Source organism: Venturia canescens, chromosome 5, assembly GCF_019457755.1.
Source record: "Venturia canescens isolate UGA chromosome 5, ASM1945775v1, whole genome shotgun sequence".
NCBI lineage: Eukaryota > Metazoa > Arthropoda > Insecta > Hymenoptera > Ichneumonidae > Venturia > Venturia canescens.
Window position 1 is genome coordinate 1958601 of NC_057425.1, and position 20710 is coordinate 1979310.

The window sequence follows — 20710 nt, forward strand, 5'->3', positions numbered from 1 at the left end:
TTGAAGCCCGGAAAAAAATCAATTCAACGTCACGTCACCGCGACGTAGTTTGCAGGGGAAAGCAAATTTATAAAAGTGACAGGAACATTGGAAAACGGTGACGCCGTTGCTGATACTGACGAAGAAGCGTCATTCGCCTTTGTTGTCGATCCAACGAGTTCAACCTTCCTTGAATCAATATCTATTTACGTGTGGTATGAAATATCTCGTGACGTATGAGCCACCGATAATCGATAAGTCGTGTGCGAATTAGAGAACCTTCAGAGTGACGTAAACTCGTTGAACTTGCAACTTTCAATGATCCTTGACCATAAGCTCTATCGGGGTTTGATACGAGAAAATTCAAGTTCAACATTGATGCGGTCAATAATATTGAAAGAATCTTGTCAAACCCTGCGGCGATTCGGATTTGGATTAATTAATATCGCCAGTATCAAGAGACGCGGTAGCGGCTCGTCAATTGTATTGACAAATCACAAAATTGTATAAAAAATAACAAAACTGTGTAACAAATGAAAAAATAACAGAGGACACGTCCCTGGGGATTGATAAAGTGAACGACGCTCAAGCTCGCAACGTTTAGGTCCAACGAAATGAACGAAAAAAACACTTGCAACTCACCAATCTTTGATTTCACGAAGCATCGGTGCAGGTTAAAAAACTAACAGTTGCAAACTCGGCAGGGAACGAAATTGGAGAATCACTGGAATCGTTGGAGGGTTTTTCACATCGTTTCGTCGCGGACTTTGCAAACTTGAGCGTCATTAAAGAGGGTGGATCACAAAATCAAAATAATCAGAATTTGGTGGTAACATTCTTTGGCATCAAGTATACAAATACAATTTTTTTCAAATTTTTTTACCACATGTTTATCGATCAATTGAGCGTTAAATCGAACTTCTTATGCACGAGATGTATGTTAACTCTGCTTATACACGTGAGCTTTAGTGTTCAATTACTCGAGAGCTATGTGGTAAAAAAATCTAAAAAAATTCGTACTGTCTCATGTATTTTTAAAGAATACATTTACCAAGTTTTGTGAAATCCTTATTATTGGAATATGAGCAAAAATAATCCATCAGCATAGTAATAAAACTTGATATTAAACAATACACATGAGAGCGTGCTCGCAGTCCTCTAAGTTTGTTTATAAAACGAATATACAGATCAAGAAACAGGTCGACACGAGGCCCTTCGTCGTCAGAGTTAGAGTCACTTTTTCGACCACTGCAACGCTCAGTTAATCGATAGATCTCTTAGAGTAAAGTTCATTGAATAAAATATATAATTGCTCTGCTTAAACTTTGTGCCATTTATTTCGAAACCTGCTTCCATTATCCAATACTTATCATTTTGAAATTCTTTATATTTTTGACATGGTTTAGCATGGCAACATTGTATCATCGCGATCCACCCTCCTTAAACTAATTGTATTCGATTCCCTCTCTTTCTATCTACTCGTACACCTTTGGGTCGTTACATCGCCTATTGAATTAGGGAAAGTCAGAATTCGAGAAAAATCGTAATGTACTTGGACTGAAAAGCCATTTTTTTTGTTCAGTATGAAAATTGAATATCAACTGTGAACCGGAGAACTGGGAAGTGCTTAAACTCTCGATTGAAGCTTCTTTCGATCCCCGTCCAGAGGTTCGCCATTCGTTAACTCCTCGTTAGCATATTTACGAATGGAAAGAGTCATATTATGCAGGAAGAGAGTTGAAACGCCTGCAAGCGGGTGGCGGTGCCGTGAACGACCGTTTCGTGAGTCCACAATGAATCGAGGAGTGTACGAGAGGCCCGCGATCGCATGTTAATTACGGTCGTTTACCTCGATGAAGGAGCGCTCGTGCCAGAGATTGTCAATAGCAATTATTTATCTGCCGTGCTCGAGGCTCATCCGGCTCGAATCGTTGACGTCAGAGCTCTTCGGTTCTCGCGATTTGTTTACTCGTTCATCGTTAAATGTTGCGGGCGCCGAATGGACGTGGCGAGTGTCGATCGATCGTCGGATTCGGCTGCTTTCGAAGTGCACGATTTTCGATTGGGAGCGGGAAAAAGCTCGAGCGTATCTCACCATTTTTCGTTGCATTTCCGCACGGACTTCAAGCAACTTTCGCACTGTGAACGGCGAAGCTTTGCGGCAATGAACGAGTGAAAAATCGTTTGCGCACCGCTCCGAGCGTGGTGCGAGAATCGAGACTCGGAAATCCTAAGTTTAGAACGTCTGGTGTCTCGGGCGGGCCTCCGTCTCGTGCGGGGCATGTCACTCGAAATGCATACAGAGAAAGAGAGACGAGCAACGGAATTCGTTTCTGGCGGGTATAAAGCTTTTGGCATTCGGCCCACCGACGTATCCACACGGATCTGTGGACGAGTGTTCCCCGACAGTCGGATACAGACGCGCTCGTCCAGCGTGTATTTTCGTAAGCGTTAGAAGTAGCCAAAGCCGCGAGAATAGAATGCGCGCGCGCCTTCGGCTCGCAAAGCCGCTTTTCACCAGCCGATTTTTTCCACCAGAAAAGGCTTTTCGTGGGGCTTGACTTTTTTGTTTTTTTTTTTCCAAAAACGAAGAGTCTCGGCGCTTCGTTTTTGCTTCGAGCCTCCCCAGTTTCGGGCTCGAACCGCGCGCCCCGGAGCTCGAATTTTGTGCGATTCTGCACCCGCTTCCGCTCCTGTTCCCGACAAAGGGAGCGCGACGCCATTTGGCTCGGGTTACGCACTCGGGAAAGGGGTCAATGACTCTCGTTCTGCGGAAATGCCCCGGAGGTCGTGCGGGGTCTTCCATTCCGGCGATCATTTCGTCGCCCGCATATTCATCGAGATAATCCATTTTATCGCATCGCGGAGACGAATTCGCGATTCTAGTCGATTGAAAAAAACGGGGGGAAAAACACTCTGACGGAAACGGTGGTTAAATTCGTCGCGAAAATGAAATGCAAAAAATCCCGTGAGCGAGCACGCAACTTCCGATATTTTGCTATCCCTCGAGACTCGAAATTGGCGGAGTTCGGTGAATAATTTGTCGGATTGGCACGCGAGTCGAGAACAGCGCGTTTTTGCAATCGGAGTTGAAGAACGAGCTTCGCTTCGCGCACCGAGAAATATTTTTAGTTCATAGTGTACCATATTTGCATGTTTCCCTGAGGTCATAAAAATACTTTTATCGTAACGCTCATTCAAAAAAATATGATTATATTTACTAAATTTTATAAGTCGCTTACATCAAGCGCATATATTAACAGCAACAATGACCTTGCCAAACATATATTGTGTACATGTCACCAAATAATAGTAATACTTTTGACGATCAGGTAAAGTACTCTCGACTATATGCTCATGAAACACTTGGCAAAGATTTAAGGTAGACCACGGAGAGCAAGGATTTTAACAAAAAGAAAGAATTTCAACAAACCGAAGAACATTGATTGACCAAAGTGAGACTCGATCCCGGGACTCTTGGGAGTTCGAGCCTGGAGCGCTATCCACTGCGAAACGCATACACAAGTCGTCATCACGGTTTATATAGAAGTTTTGTTTTTTAAGCTATAAAGTGTGTGGTAGCGTAGTGGATTGCGTTCCAAACTCAAGCTCCGAAGGTCCCGGGATCGAGCCTTCCTCTGATCGACTTTTTTTTTTTGTCGCGTCGTACTTTTACTCAGGAGAACGGTATAAATATCCCTTGCGGTTTGGTTGTCTTAACGATAACAAATAATCATCAATACCTGGAAACACAAGTCTCCGCAAAATTACCAAAAATTGTTCCTATCACGAAATATTATGATAATGCCTGTTCAATTATAGATATTAATTGCAATATGGATGGTAAAATTCAGTAAGGTTCATCCAAACATGAACATGATACAGTATACCATATTTTTCATATCCAAAACAACTTACTTATAAAGTTACTTGCATTATCTGATCATTGTGAGGATTTTTACCGTGATTGTGTTAGTTACTTTTAAATAACACATGGTCATCCACACACAAGTGACGCTGAAGTTTGCAACGTTGAAGTTCAACGAAATGATGCAAAAAACCTTTCAATAATTGGAGTAATTCTCCAATTTCGTTCCCCGTCGAATTTATAATTTGTAATTATTCAAGCTGCACCGTGAAATAAAAAATTGGTCTATTACAAATGTCTTTTTCGTTCGTTTCGTTGAACTCCAACGTTGCAAACTTGAGCGTCGTCACGCACCATAGGGATTACATGTTTTGATGATCATGACAGATATAGTTCAATTAACTATGGAAAAATTGTCGTGTGTATAGTAGCAGCAGCCACTGCTTTTTTTGTCGGTGCGCGCTCATGTGCAACGGGAGTAAAACTTGTGCGTTTCCACGATTTGCCCCTCGAGTGTGTCGCAGTCGATGATTAAAAATCGTGCACGCACGATTTATCGCAAATGTCGAAGGCCGCGCAGTCTCGGTCTGTCACTTCAAGGTCCTCGAGTTACGCAGCGCTCGCTCCTCGTTGCATAATTCTCGTCTGCAAGACAATGCGAGTATCTCCGATCGATGTGGAAATAATGAAAATTCGCACGACTCCTCGCGACGAGGATAATCCTCGCGAGTTATCGGCGACAATAATTGCTCGATTCTCCCGCTTTTCGAGTCCCAACGTCGACTGCAAAGGTAATTGCGCTTGAGAGCTGCTCGATTATTCCGCAACAATTGCTACGAATCCACGAGTTTCGTCGGCACGTTCAGAAAAAGCAACGTTCAGAAGATTTCGATCGGAAAGGGCCGGAAAAAATCTCCGGGCGAGTGCGATCCAACGCTTTCCGAAAATCCCACTTTTGGCTCGACTTTCGAGCAAATGCCGGAGGCGTTGCGTCAACAATAGTGTCGAGTTGAGGTTGCGTGTGTTACGCAAATGCAGGAAACGTGTCCGAATCGATAAGAAGCCGCAGCAAGAATCCGGGTTGAGTTCCGTCGCCGTAACGGGCGAGGTCAGGCGCGCTAAAAGTCTTCGCATTTGGTCCTCACCAGGAACGATATTGGAGGAGCAGGAGAGTGCAAAATTCCAAGAAAATTTGAATCTACCTGTCAAAGTAGTTTCGAAGCAGTAATTGCAGGAAAAAACGACAATCGCGGGGCGGAGCATCGCGCTGCGAGAGCGCAACGTCGAAGGAATGTCCAGAGTCAATTCCGCGATAAAATCCACCGGGAAAAATAATCTGGGCTGATAAAACGGGAGAGAAAAACAGCGGGAATTATTGTTCGCGGAGCGAAAACGATAAAGCCGTGTTCCTCGTTCCCGAGGTCTCCATTTCTATTTATTTATCATTTACGGTTGAAGAAGCTTTGTCGCAGGTATCTGACTCTCCACGCTGCCATAAATCATGGAGAATTTTAATCGCGCCAGGATCGAAGAAAACGGGGGGCCGAGAGCTCCGGAGCACGAGTCGCGTCGTTTCGATAAATAAAAGTGCAAAAAAAGAAAAGAGGCCCCGTAATAGAACGAACTTTGAAATAAAAAAGGGAGATAAATAATCAACGGTTTATTCCGAGCCTCGTTAAAATGGTGTGCGACGCCTCTAAAACGAGGGAGCGTTAACGGAACACGGTGCGAGTGAAAAAAGGAAGGAGAGCGAGAGAGAACGGGTGTAATTGCTGCAAGACTCATCAGAGAGCACCTGACCTCCTTGTCGCATTTTTCCTTTCAAGCCGACACCGCTATTCGGCTTTTACCGTTAGGAGCCTCGAAATTTTCGTTGGATAAAACTCTCGGAAGCGCTCGAATATTTAGACGTTAGGATTAAAAGGGGAAGAAAATATTGGCGCGGTCATCCGCGCACCAGCCTCCGGGATCAGCTCGAAACTCGCGTTCGAACGCGCGGAGCGCCTCGGAACGATAAATTTCGATCGGAAGGCGCGAAAAAAGATGATTATTTGGTCAGGAGCCGATGCGAAGACGAAAACACAAAAGCTCGTACTGAAAATACGAACGAAATAATAAAAAGACTCGATTGAATCGAAGGAGAATTTGTTATTTTGTTGAAATAAATAAGCGCGTTGAAACGCGCTGCCGCGAACGAGCTCCCGAGTTCCCACGTTGATGCCGCGTGCAAGGACCTCTGTGAAGACCCCGGTTTATCGACCGAGTCGACAGCGTGGGAAGTAACGTGTATGAACATGTACATGCACAGACGCTTCGAAAAAGGGCCGCGAGCGCAACGTCCGTTACATCCTGTGTCCCGAACCCACCCGAAGGTTTTCGGGCGGTTGCATCCATCCCACTCGACGACTCTCCGCCTCGCTCTCTGTCTCGTCCTATTTGGAAAAGCTGCTCGACGAGGTATTGATTCTCTCTCGCAGCTCGACGAATAACCGAGCCCGAATGCCGACTCTTCGAAAGCACGATACATTTACATTTACAGAGCTGTCCGTCAATTTCTAAGAATTTTCACCGTGGGCGTGTCTTCGAAAGGTTCGGAAGGTTCGAAAGGGCAGAGAGACAGGTAAAAAGAAAACCGGGCTGCTTTCTATGGCCTTAGAATTTACGAACTCGAGTAAATGAACGCAGCAATTTACACATTTCGAAAATGAAAGTCATGTAAAACGATTCATTTGTGCGAGAATGAAAATAAAAATGAAGTATTATTCTTAATTCTATTGGGCTGTGCTGACGATTCCGAGAAAATTTTCATCGAACAGGCATTTCGGAATTCTAATAGAATGGCTCGGAGGAAAGAAATGCTTTGAATTTCACTGCGAGCGTGTTCGTAACTCGTGTCTTTGTATATTGTGAACGAGGGCTGATATTTCGAGTCAGACACACTATCGATCAATCCAGGGGACATTAGCTCACACACGGACACGGATACACGCGCGAACACATTCTTGAAACGTACGTGCGCGAGAGCAGTAGAAATAAAGGCGGTTTCAATAATAAATGTGAGGCGAGTTTATAACGGGAGTTATAACACGCTTATTAGAACGAAATAATAATCTCCAAGGACTGAAAAACTTTCGTTGAATCTAACGCAGAGAATACAATTTTCGAGAGTCGATTATTTGTATTGTTTTCTTCGTCGTTTCGCAATATCAGAGCTACGCGCGTGTGTGGAGAATTATGAAAGCTTCAGAGGTGAAAGCCGTGTTGATAGTGCTCTAAAAAAATCCTCTCTCTGCGAGCACGATTGTATTCGTGCGGACAAAGAATTTCACTGTGCGCTATTGCTTTTAAAATTATTTCTAATCTCACGATTGACAGGTACAAAAGGAAAGTTATATTCAGACTGTTGAGAAGCATTCCAGTCGAAATAAAATTCAACGACGCTTTCGCTCCTAAATTTCAATACACTCCACGGATCGCTCCACAGCGAACACTCCACAGCGCGTCTCATGTTCCTTCAATCTCGCAAGAGCCTACTCTATTTCAATGATTTTATCTTAATTAACACTTACGTTATTAGGAACAATTGAAAGAAACAAAATTTGAGAGTGCTGCACCACTTGACGAGTCGGTAGACACTGCCACGCTTGTAACACTTTCGAAAGCGATATTACAGCGACTATGTCGTCAAATTCTTAAATAATTTTTACGAAGATCAGTAACTTATTCACAGTAGAATCATATAGCTTCCGATATTTGTTTTTAAATAATTTCAATTAATTTTGGGAACGTGACAAACGCTACGGATTCGAAGCCTCACTGGAGTCGCGGCTGCTCGACGCGTCGGTTTTATAAGCGCTCAGTGGGCGGAGTCGGTGGGGGTCGGCGGAGCGACGCGAACGACGGCGGCGGCGAACAGTGGGCGAGGAGGGAGAAGGTGAGGGGAGACAGACGCCGTCAATTTCCCGTTCCCCTTCTTGCTGTATTGCATCGCAAATGATATAGCTCGTGAAATATAAATATACGTATATAGAATTTTGTATGGATTAACGGAGTGACAGGAAAAAGGGCGCTGATGAATCCATTTTCAAGCTTCAGTCGCCCTGCCTTTACGTCTTTTCTATGTTTCGATGGATATTCCACATTTTCCCGCGAACTTGCCTCTCAAACGCAAAACGACGCATGTCCCTTGAATTTTTGTTTAAGAGTCGCGTAGCCTGCGCCTTCATGTTCGAGCGTCTGCGTTTGACGATTTGACGCTGAGAAGCAAACGACCGTAACTAACCTCTCCGTGCATGCCGAAACGTACAGGCTACGCCTTTTTGTTCTTTTCCACATACCATTCCAAACACACGTGCAGTGCTGGACACGCGCGTATCGATATACACGGACATTGAACGCCACAAGCCTATATACAGCGCACGCTACGGAAAAAAATCCAACTTGCTGGAGTATCGGAAATCAGTGGCCCTCAACGTGTGGCGCTAGCGTCGACTTCGGTGAGATTTATTGAAAAAAAAAAAAAAAAAAAAAAAAAAGTTTTACATTGCGTTACGAGAGCTGCACATAAGTACATGACAGAAAATAAATGACACGTCACTACTTCGACGGGATTAAAGAATCCGTGAAAGAACATTTTTTTATGAATGATTGTTCGATTCGTGGGTTGACCGGTTTCTCCTCCTACGATGTTGCGTGTAAATTAAATTGTTATTATCATTATCATCGATATCACCGTCATTGTTAGGAGATTTTGTGTTACGAATTCTCGGTAATGCAAAACTCGTACAGTCTTCGTCGAACGAAAATGAAAGCCGTGAAGCGTTTGCGCGAGTTCCATAGATTCAGTGGTTCTCAAACTCGCCATTTCTTCACTCTTGTAGTATACAATTCCGATAAAATCATTCGTTTTCCTCGTAGAATGTTTATAATCGGATTTATGTTTCGTGGATTTTCTCCAATCGAATCGGCCATTCGTACATCGATGCGCGACCATGCACTTGAACGAGAAGTGCGTCCCGAAAATACGCGTGGGTCGAGCATCGCAGTGAAAATATCTTTTCCGAAAATCCATTGGGAATAACTGCTCAAGCATTTCTACGTGTAACGCTCTCTCTCTCCCTCTCTCGTGTTTACTTTACGAGAACCAACGATTTTTCTACGGTTACTCGTCCGCACGAACCTCCGAGGGTTCTCTGTAACTCATCGACGCGTGAACAACATACAAAAAGGAGATAAAACACTCGGAAATTCTTTCGTTCTAATCTCGACAAAACACAAAAATGTTGGTCACGCCGTTCCAAGTTCTTCGAGCTTGAGGATGATTTGGAGAATTTCGGCACTATCTCGACGGAACATCAATTTCATTTTGATAAATATAACTTTCGCTCTAGAAAATGTTTTATTGTTAAAATAACACGGCTGAATCGTTCGAACAAAACATTGCCGCAACTGCCCTGACGACAAACGCGAACTCGGCGCGGATTGGCTCCTTCCTCGCCGCACCAACGAAACACTGATCGCGGCAATCGGCCATGTTCAGACCGTTCCCAGTGGCCATTGGCGGCGGCGTCCCGCACCCGTGTTGTTCTCTTGATACTAACCTCGCGTTTGAAGAAATTTGGAATATTTCTTCGTGACAGGTACACTATGTTCCATTAATGCCTGGACCTATCATAATGCAACTTGAAACGGTCGGTAACAATTGATAGGTCCAGGCATTAACTGTTTTAACTGTACATTAGACGTCTTATGCAAACGAAAAGCGATATAAAACTACAAAATGAATAATCTCATTCTCGTGCAGCGACTCCATGTTTCGATTCCTAGAAATACGACTCTGTGCACAAAAAATATTTCAAAATGGTGGTATACAGAGTAAAATTTCCTCGACAAGAATGACGAAGAAAATGTTAAATTATCTGTAAACGAAGGCAGCGTATTTGCAACATTACATATAGTTATGAGCTTGTACAGAGATACATCCGAAAATGCTTGCATTATTTGAAATGTGATGTTTGCACAACAGATAAAAAATAATGAAAAATTTCATGAAATATCGAGAATCGTCAGCTCGCTCTGCATTGAACTTTTTAGAAAAGTTTACAATTTTCGATGAATTTATTATTCCGTTACTATCTTCGTGACAGGACGAGTGTCGCACTTGCAAATACGACTTATGAAACATTATTTTAATGCGTCATTGTACATGCAACCATGAATTTTCGTTATCTGAGCTGTTCTTATCTGGTTAATATACAGAATGATGAAACACGAGGTTTTTCAGTTCGAAGGGTTCCCGGGTCACTGGTGTTGAGTGAAAAAAAATGGTAGCCAAGAACCCGATAAAAATAAGCAAACACGACTTTTCGTTTATTCTCCGCTTTCCCATGATCGTAGCAACGAAAATATTATTCAGACGGACCTATTCCCGGTGACTCGATCGCGCGTTATTGACATCGGTGCGTCACTGTCTCCACAGCTCCAACGGCTTTTCCATTTTGTTAAGGATGATCGATCAAAAAAGAGCCCAAAATTGAACTCGTAGCTCTTCTTATTTACGTTTACCAGTGCTGAATATTCGTGTTATCGATTTTAAGGAGTATAATTACCAGTACATAAATATTTGATAGCACAGTAATTCGTGAAAATTGAGAAAATAATATCGCCATCGACTCTAGTATTCTCTATATAAGAATTGTAAACAAAAGACAGTTGGCAACGTTGCCATTGCAATATCCTGTATTTGTGTTTGAAGCAAAGCTAGGTTATGACCGCAGGCGGTACCGTTCGTTAGTTGTGACGTTGCCACACTTTTGAATACTACTTCATCGTCTCACAATTGTCAACCGGACATGAAAACTTTTTTGTAAGATTACATTGTTAAAAACCTGCTGAGGTACAATTTTTCTATTTTTTACCAAATTCTTAATGACCCATTCATCCGAAAATAGGTTGTTTGATGAATAATCTTGGATTTTGGGCGAGAAAAACCGCGCTCGTGGCACTTCCGGTCGATCTTTTTCCGTAAGCGACGGTGCCTCAAAATGCTCGACTTTGCAATTTAATTACAAAATAACTGGATGGTCAATCTAGCCCAAATTTTGATAATCCTCGCGTAAAATATTCATCTACCCCACATAAAAATTGCGGGTCGCACTTCGATTCGACCTGGTGACGATCATTCTGTGCTTCGAAATTCGTGAAATAATAGATGTGAACGAGAACTGTTCCACGATGAAATTGAATTGGTAAGTGCTTAAATAGTTTTCTTCCTCGTACGGCGCCGTAACTATCTCGTGATAGAGTCAAAAATTCGATTGTCCCGTCACCTGAATCAACACCGTGGAATATCGAAGGAGGATAAAAATTCAAGAGGAAAAATTAGCGCGAAGAACGAGTCGAATAAATATCCACGTTTCTCTTCAATTCGTTTTTTTCGAAATTTCTATTTTTACCTTTTTTCCCCCGGTCACAGCTTTACAAAGTGCGTCAATGATAAGAGCTCTCGAGCCGAGAAATGTGTCGTTACGTACTACAATAAGCATCGTCGACGCCGAGGAGCGAAAGAACGTCGCGAAACGAAGTTGGTCAATGTTTTGCGAGACAGACGCGCACGTTCGCGAATCCCGACTTACGCGCGAGCAGAAAACGCGTGGGATATTCAATTTCTCCATTACCCGAGTATCCTCCATGAATTTATTTTTCTGTATAAATAAAGAGGGGTTTTTACGTCTGCCCAAACACGATGTCGTTATCACCGCTTTCTTTCGTTCGTCTGGAAGATAAAATCCGTCGAGCTTCCACTTTTCGGCAGCAGCAAGTATTTCCGACGAAGAGGAACCCTAAAAAAAGGTGGGATTTCGAGTATCCGGAAGTTCGAAGACTCGCCTTAGTATGAAAAAAAAATCAAGAGCTGTCGACCTCGATCATCGTGACATACGCGCACTTGAAACATAAAAAATATTGTTTTCCATGCACGTTGGATACAAACAATTTCCAAACAGAAAAAGAAACACGCGGATGACGTTGATGGATATTCGCGGAACCCTAGACGGAGTCTGAGCGATTATTTTTTCTCCTTATTTCTATTTGCATGACGAGTGTTGTCCGTGGAGCGAAAAAATTTGCATTCAGGACCGCAAGTTCGATGTCGAAGGTTAAATCACGCGAGGATTCATTTTCAAGGAGCTGCCGAGTTCCTCGCGTTCCATCGTTATAATTAACGATGAAATTTATCCGATCTTTTGTTTTTTAATTACACTAAGATGTACGGAAAACAAAAACAGGCATTCGCGACAACGCGGTTGAGGTTATGTCAACCACTGTTCGGGGAGAAAACCAATGTTTTCGGAACTGATGAGCGACGAATCAATAACATCAAACAAAAATTTAATCACTTATCACTGTTTTTGTAAAGTTCAAACGGTATTTTCGGCAACACTACGGTTTCCGTGGCGCCAAAATTTGACAATGCAGTCTGCATATTCAGCGGAAAATAAGACTTTTTTCAAGAGTAAAAAAAATTGAATTTCTGCCTCTAAGGGGGTGAAACGGAGGGTTGAAAGTTAAAGTATTATGTTTGTGTTCTGTAATCCTAACCACGCAGCATCCATATTTGATTCAAAATGAAACTTTATTCTAGTGTAATGGAAATAAAAAATGCAGCTTCAAGAGGAAAAAGGGGAAGGGGGGGGGGCGTTAAAATTTGGCAGAAATATATTTGTACATCATTTATTATTTGTTGTATTTTTAATATTTCTCATGGAAAAAATTCATTTCAATGTCAATAAAGATGTTCTCTTGAGGGAGGGGGAGGGGGGGGGGGGGGTCGCCCCAACCCCCCGCCGGGGGCTCTGCTGCCTGGACTCTCGTTGCAGTTTTACCATCACAGGACACGTATTCAGCATGGAAAATATATTTCGGGGGCAGGGGTGGGGAGGGGTGGGCACAGAGGGTGCGTATTATCAGCGTAAAACATACTGATTAATATAGGGGAATGGCAGCACCTGCAGATATCAGCGTGAAGCCATCGAATTTGTAGGAATAAAGAAATAGAATAAAGAAATAATTAACGATTTGAGTAATTAGAGCATGTTTCGTGATGCTAAAATAGTTCATGCCGAAATCCGTGGTGTTCAATGTTGGTCAATACTAAAGTGATCATAATTTCATTTTCCCATCGTATATTTAAACATTGAATTATTGGTTTCTTATTTGAGAAGTTAATTAGTGACTGCCCCTACTAAAAATTAATAGCCCGAAGTATCGTAACATACATTCGTTAAAATTTGTTAACATTCGTACATGCTTCGTATATTATTGCTGAAATTATGGATATAGTACGAAAAGGGACACTTCGATTTGAACACTCAGCTTTTGCACACATGAAAAGGAGGTTAAACAAGATCACACCTAAAATTTCAACGGTGGCAAATATTTTTTTTAATGATTAACATCATTTTTGTGTGACGGAAGCCAACTCGCGAAGACGCGCACAGAGCACCTTTGATATGTGTGCGGAATCGTTGGGTGGGTCTGGGGCACCTTCGATCTGTATGCAGAATCTTTAGGTGGGTCTGGAGTACCTTCGACGCATGTGTGAAACGTTGGATGGGTCTGGAGCACCTTCGATGTATGTATGGAACCGTTGGTTAGGTCTGGAACACCTTCGACGTGTGTGCGGAACCATTGGGTAGGTCTGGAGCACCTTCGATATGTATGCGAAATCGTTGGATGGGTTTGAAGCACCTTCGATATGTGTGCAGAATCGTTAGGTGGGTCTGAAGCACCTTCGATATATGTGCGGAATCGTTGGATGGGTTTGAAGCACCTTCGATGTGTGTACAGAATCGTTGGGTGGGTCTGGAGCACCTTCGATATATGTGCGATATCGTTGGGTGGGTCTGGAACATCTTCCATATATGTTTGGAATCACGAGTCGGCTGCCGCCACACAAAAATGATGATAAACATTGAAAAAATAATTTGCCGGTTTTAAAATTTTTGATGAGATCTTTTTTCAACCTCCTTTTCATGTATGCAAAAGATAGGTGTTCAAATAGAGATGTCTCTTTCAGATCTACAGCCGAAATTATTAAACACACGCCACTAACGCACATATGAGCATTTGCTCATTCGAGCGGCCGCGTGGATTATCCTTTGTTTGACGGGAACTATTCTCTTGACAGAGCGATTAATCTTTGTGTATGATTTTTATATTTTAATTAACTCACATTGAAGAGCCGAAACGAATATTTCCATCGTCGTAATTTCGGTAAACTATCATGACAGCGATTTCAAAACATTCCTCCTTGCACCCAAAGCTTGAAAATTTTTCTTTTTTTCATTCATTCCACAACCTCATCGAATCTGATGAAAAGTCAATTGAGTTCTTACAGGAGATTGGCCTTATTCCATCGCAAAACTCGCAGCCGCCACAGTGTTGTAATCTGCCGATGAAAGTGGAAATACATAAAGAAAAAAAACTGGGCTGGACATGGCGATGTTCGTCCAAGGCTGCGAAAAAAAAAGGTGCCAAGGATTGCCGGAAGACCATAAATCCGAGCGACGGAACATTTTTTGATGGGGAAAAATGTCGGATTAAAATCTCCGAAGTTTTGGCAATAATTATTTGCTTTGTTGCAAAAATGAAAGTGACCGAGTTACATCGACAACTGCTCAGCTGGCGGAAGCATAAAAATGAGAGCGAACTAAGCTCGTCAACCATCATCGACTATTACAGCTACTGTCGAGAAGTCGCTGAAGTTATTGCTTCTAACTCTGAGATTTTGCTCGGAGGTGAAGGAAAAACAGTACAAATCGACGAGACATTCCTCACTAAACGAAAATACCATCGCGGAAGAATAACAAACTCGATGACTATAACTGTCCTAGGATTGTACTGCAAAGAAGACAGAACAGGCTTATTCTTCCGAGTGAATTCCAAGAGCAAGACAGACCTGTGGCCCTTTATTCACAAATTTGTTGCTAAAAACACGTCTCGAATTTGTACTGACAGCGCCAAACAATACGTTGGTGTGGAAAAGCTCTTTGGTGATGAAACTGTGCATTTGACAACAAACCACAGTATCGGTGAATATGTCAGTAAAACAGATCCAAGTAATACGATAAACGATTTGGAAAATCAAAATAAATTATTGAAACGGGCTATTCTCTGTCGCAGAACACCCACTTTACTCCACCAATACATGGCACTGCATTATTACAGGCAGCAATATCTCGAAAAAGATTATAAAGATGACCTGGGATCTCAAATAATGCAGTTTCTTCTCGATATAAAAAAAGTATATCCGGGGATGGTGAATGGCGTAAAGCAAACGGGACTTGAATTGCAAGAAATCGATCCGCCTTCCATCGAATCCGAAGGATTGGAATCCGTAATTAAACCGAAGCAGCCTCGACTGCAAACAATTGATGAAGAAATCGAACAACTATGCCAAACGTCGGATGAGGAACTCTCGACAGAGTGGAATGAATTCCCCTGAAACACAGACACACACAAACACGCACTCACACACGCGCACACGCACACACTGACGAGAGGGTTTGGAGTCGCAAAATACTGCGGAATTGACGAGCCGCGGGTCCTTATCTCTGAAACACGCACGCACGCACGCACACGCACACATACACGCGCACGCACACACTCACAAACGGCTCTTCTCAGGGCCAAGGAATACCAAACAGACAACCTCCAGGTGGTGTATTCTGAATAACGCGAATAGTCTGTACCGTTAAGTTCCGAGATTGAACAAAAAATGAATTTTAACCATAGGAAAGACCCTTTTAGCGGTCGAATTTGTTAACTCCCTTAATGGATAACCCCTTCAAAGGTCGAATTTCATCCCCCTGAAAGATCGGACTTCGAGGAATGACGAAATAAGTGTAAATTTTTCGTATACTAAAATATTTGTGTCCAGTTTCGGGCAATTCGAACCACAAAAACATGTCATTAAAACTTTTAACACCCTCGTTTCACCCTCTTAACGGTCGAATTTCAATTTTTACCATACTTGAAAAATGTCTTATTTTCGGTCAAATATGAAATCTACACGGTCAAAATTTGGCGCCACGGAAATCGTAGTATCCCCTCAATCGACCTTTCGAACAATCTGAAATTATAATTTGTTTCGGTTCGATTGAACGAACTGCTGGACTCTATTTTTTTTACTTTCTCCTCATAATCGCTCTTCCGCGCGTCGTCTCAGCGTCCATGTGTTATTTATGATATTCGGGAAAAAATACGCCGAGTCTATTTATAACTCGCGTGAACTGTTACGGAATGAGATGAACGTCTAACTTTCGTAATTTATTCACGAATGCGCATACGAATTATTGCTTTTTAATTTTTATATTTTTTTTGCATTCCGTCAAACGCACATTTTCGAGTGATTTTAAAGAATTTGCTATTTCGAAATGAAAAATTCGTCGGGGCGAGTTTTTTCAGTCCTTCATTTTCGTTTCAGGGATCAAACGAAGGAGATATTGGTTTCGATCATTAAGTAACTTTGCTAGCGATCGTATGGCAATATTGTCACGACAAAAGTACATTATTTCGAGTTGCACTTTACATGAATATTTATGGATTTTTGACGTCCACAAGAAAACCACGAGAAAAAGCGCTTTTTAAACAAACTAACCTCACTTTTATTGTCGATGAGTAACGTCAAACCGTTTGACGTCCATTTCAATAATCGAAGAATATCAATTCACATTTATTAACCGATGAGTTTTTCGGTTTTATCACAAACCGTCAATTCTCGTTTAAATTTATTTTTCAACATTTCACATTCACTATTTTGACAGATTCGTTAATTCAGTGAACATCTCGAAATATCAAAGTTCTCCCCGGTCTCGTGTGAATTTCGAATAAAAAAAATAATTGAAGAAGAATGTCAGCCGTTAACGCAATTCACGTTCATCACCACGGATCGTCCAATCTTCAAACGAATCTAAACCGGCTCGAGCTGGAGTGAGCTCGATAAATCGAAACGAATGGACATGTATGTACATAAACATTTGTATACATGAGTTTATAGATGAGGTTTTAATCGATTTGACCAACGAGTCGTCTCTGTACGTTCGTACGTTCCGTTGCATGTGTGCAACCACAAATGCGCGAACGTCAATGTATTGCAAACGAAGTAGAGGCGTCTAGACGCTAATTAAGTAGAGAAAATTCAATATTCCTAATACTCGTAGTGGAACGAAAACTATTTCAAGTATTTGGTCTTCGTTACGGCACGAAAGAAAACTTGCGCGCTTGACGGAACTGGGAAAGTCGAGTGTTCAATGTCATTCGAAAATGGCAATGAGAAAACTAATTTTCCGGCACGAAAACACATTCCGTAACTTTCAGCCGAAATGTACGGTCCAGCGGTCACATAATCTTGATTTTCGGACGAGAGCTACGCGTGTGCTGTCAGTGCTGTTTTGCCGATTCGATTATTCAGATTCAAATAAATATTTTGTTGTAAGTACAAAAAAGTATGCGGAAATAAACTTCAGTCATTTGTCATTTGATAAAAAAACTCATTGGATGAAAGCTTTTTCATGCTTTTATTAAGTTTTTACACATCCATGGAAACTAACGGAGTTGGAAGAAAAGTGAGGTTAGAGCGACGGATCGGGTTCGTGAAAACCCGAAGTGTTATTCCTTAAAAAAGTTTCGATCTCCGCTCGAGAGGCCAAGATCTATACGTTTATCGTAGAAATGATTGTATCGAGAAGAAAGCGTCTCACAATTCAAGGATTCACACAAATAATGCTGGTCGACTGAGAAGTGAGGTTAGGAACGAAGAATACTGAATTGAGAATCCGAGGACTGCTGTCGTAGCGCCACGGAACGTCGTACAGCTGCACCTTCGGCACGAGGGGTCGATCGATTAGTCAAACGCTCAAATGTACGACAAACGGTATGAATTGTGTACCAAGATTGGACAAGGCCAGAGAGAACGATCGATTCGTTCGGAAGGAAATAATGGAAGGACTTTGCCGAGGATTTACGTGTCGCGTATCACGGATTCTTTCGTGTCAATCTACCGTATAACCTCGAAATTCTCGGTTTATTTAATTAACGATCTTACACTACTTTTTTTCCGGCTGCAGAGAATAAATGTGGAATAAATGTGAATTCACGACATTCGCTAATTTCTTCGCGTTTTTCGTTATTTCGTAGTTCGACACGATCCTCGCTCTGGCAGTACGAATGATTTTTTTCATCCAACTTTTTCTACACGCGACACATCGAAAATCGGACACATTTCGTTGAACTCTTCGAAATCTTCACTTCCGCGATGAGTCTCCGCCGTCAACCGCTTCTGACTCGAGTCGTTATGGCGATGCGGTAACGAAATATAAACAAAAACTTATTTACAACTACGTGAACGAGCCGAGGAAACGGACCGTGGACGATTGGAGGAGTTTGAGGCGCGAGCTTGTGTGCGGATATGCTAATTCGCGTTGAAAGAGCGTCGCGAACAATTCTCTGAACTCGTCAACTCGCCTCTGCAAAATTCTCTTTCTCTCTCTTTTGCTCCTTCGGAAGGCTGAGAAAGAGGACAAGAGTGCTTTTCATTATTGATGAGAGGAACTTTTGCGGAAGAGAACCGTTGTCACGAGATTCTTTGAATCCTGGCGAAGATTTTTTTTCGAAAAAAGTAACTGCCACGAGGTTTTAGTCCGTCAAGGTAGTTCGTCGAAACTGCCACTTCCGTTTTCGAGCATCGAGAACGAAATTATTAAAATTCAATCGCGACGATACGACATTTAATTCTTTTCGTTAACGTCACATTTTTTTATTGCCGATAAAATGCTTCGAATTGAGCCGGTGAAGTAGTGCTTAATTGGGACGGCCAAAGTCGAAGTATCCAAATTACTTATTTTTATTTTTTAATTATTTTTTTCAAACTTGTTAATTATCCTCACTGCCTTGATGTCAATGATGGATGATTTTTTCTCGGACAGACGACGCACAAAATCGAATGAAAAGTTTTGATCGGGTATCGATCAAGGTTCAAACTTCGTGATCCGTTGACACTCGAGAACGTTTCGGTACGAACGAGTGAACGTGAACTCATGAATGTCCATAACAATCGTAATTTGCGTGCCCTCATTTTTTAATCCTCGAGTTCGCTCGATTGAAATCAAGAATTTTTGTTATTCAAACGCCTCATTTTATTACACGGTTCATACCTTCTGCTTTGTTGTGGTTCCCTCGTCGCTGAAAAACAACACGCCGGCCCGACTTTTGCTTTCGTTGACGCGAGTCGAACGTTCTAACCTCCATCAGAGTCCATTCCAATTTTTTTCCATTTCCGGTCATTCGTACTTAAATTCGTTAAAATAAATTGTTAAAAAAGAATCCGGTTCGCAAGTCACTCGGTCAACTACCCGAATTCACAGAGGAAATTTCGAGAAATCGACAAAAAAGGAACTTTGCTACGACGATCAGTCGACGCCATTTTTTTCGTCTTTCCCTTACCGTCTGCATTCCTCCGGACTCGCAGCCAATAACCTCTCAAGTTCACAGAAGGCTCTCAATCCTCGAAGCACGCACCGAGAAAATGTGTGCAAAATATTTCAATCGCTTGGAGCCTGTTGATTGTTCATTTTTTAATATTTCACGAAATTTTATTCTCCGAATAAAATTTATTAATACGAAGGAACAATAATTTCGACTTTTTTCGATCGCTCGATACATCGAGCGTGAATTATCTGTGGATGGATAAATTCCGAAGAACGTGATATTGAACTTGAGATGCTCTTCTCGTTCGGCCTTTTATCATCGAGTTCAAACGGGGCCGGAAAGATTATCGAACAAAGTGTTAATCTTAGATATATAAAAATAAGCACGTTCTTTCTACATGCCGATAATTATAAAGGAAAATAAATTCGACGCAGAACGCACGAGGTTGGAATGAAATAGTACAGATTCAACGGCTGAATGAGAGAGCAAACGACAGATGAAAAAAAAATGACGAGTCCGATGATCACCCAAGTCATCCCTCATTCTCGTATCTTATGTCTCATTTGTTATCGAAATTGCACGCTGCGTTGGAAATATTCCGCCATTATGTCATTCTCGTTGATTTTCGTGGGCTAAACAAACGTGACTCGTCGACTTGTCGACAGAGGGCCACAAAGTGTAAAGGGACTAGTTTCTAGTGTTGGTATTGGCGATCCACACTACCGATGGCGGCGCTCGTGTCCCTCGGAAAAATGGCGCTATTGGAGTGCAATTTTGACAGTTGTGCATGATTTAGCATTGGAAACATGGACCAGTCGTATTTAAAACTTCGACAAGTACATTTATGAATACGTACATTTTTGCTAATAACTGCTCCAAAAACCACTTAACGGCATTAATATTACGTGACAGGTCGTCTGCTTTGCACTCCAACAGCAGTTCAAGAAAAATCCGCGAGGCGTCGCATGCTTAGTGTGGATCGCCAATTATGGTATTCTGCTCTCCAAAAACTAACTTTTATTAAAGTTCGGTGAGACAAAAGGTTCTTCAGCGAGTTTCATTCATAGTCTAAATTTTTTACTGGTCCGAAAGACGAAATTTGACCATGAAGATTCGAAGACTAGTCGAAATTTCTGTAACGTATGAAAGTATGAAAGCACAAAGTTCTTGAATTTATCGAATTAATGTGCGACGGTTAATTGTCATGGAAACATAAATTTTATTTCTTATCACGGGAATTCCTCAATCTGCGGGTCCGATTACTGAAACGTTCATGACGAAATCGTGATCGATTTCTCTATTGGTTTTTGTTCGATTCGGGAGGGTCGAATGTGTTCCGAAGTAAGTCAATTCCGAAATTCACAAACTTAACCTCAA

General features: G+C 42.0%; 1 protein-coding gene and 1 long non-coding RNA gene across 3 annotated transcripts in view; one reads left to right on the forward strand and one right to left on the reverse strand.

The window, feature by feature from the left end:
* Nucleotides 1-20710, reverse strand: part of Pino (Pinocchio) — a 39810-nt gene that overhangs the window by 10889 nt on the left and 8211 nt on the right. Inside the window, exon 1 of one of the 2 annotated variants that reach the window (XM_043419880.1) lies at nucleotides 19060-19194. The exons of the other annotated variant lie outside the window; for it this stretch is intronic. Coding sequence (XP_043275815.1) covers nucleotides 19060-19189 — 130 coding nt within the window. The 5' untranslated portion in view covers nucleotides 19190-19194. Of the gene's footprint in view, nucleotides 1-19059; nucleotides 19195-20710 lie in introns of those variants that run through there. 2 annotated transcript variants of the gene reach the window in all.
* LOC122411233 (uncharacterized) lies at nucleotides 16922-18010 on the forward strand. Its single transcript, XR_006261124.1, has 2 exons — nucleotides 16922-17338; nucleotides 17433-18010. It is a non-coding gene; the product is annotated as an uncharacterized lncRNA (long non-coding RNA).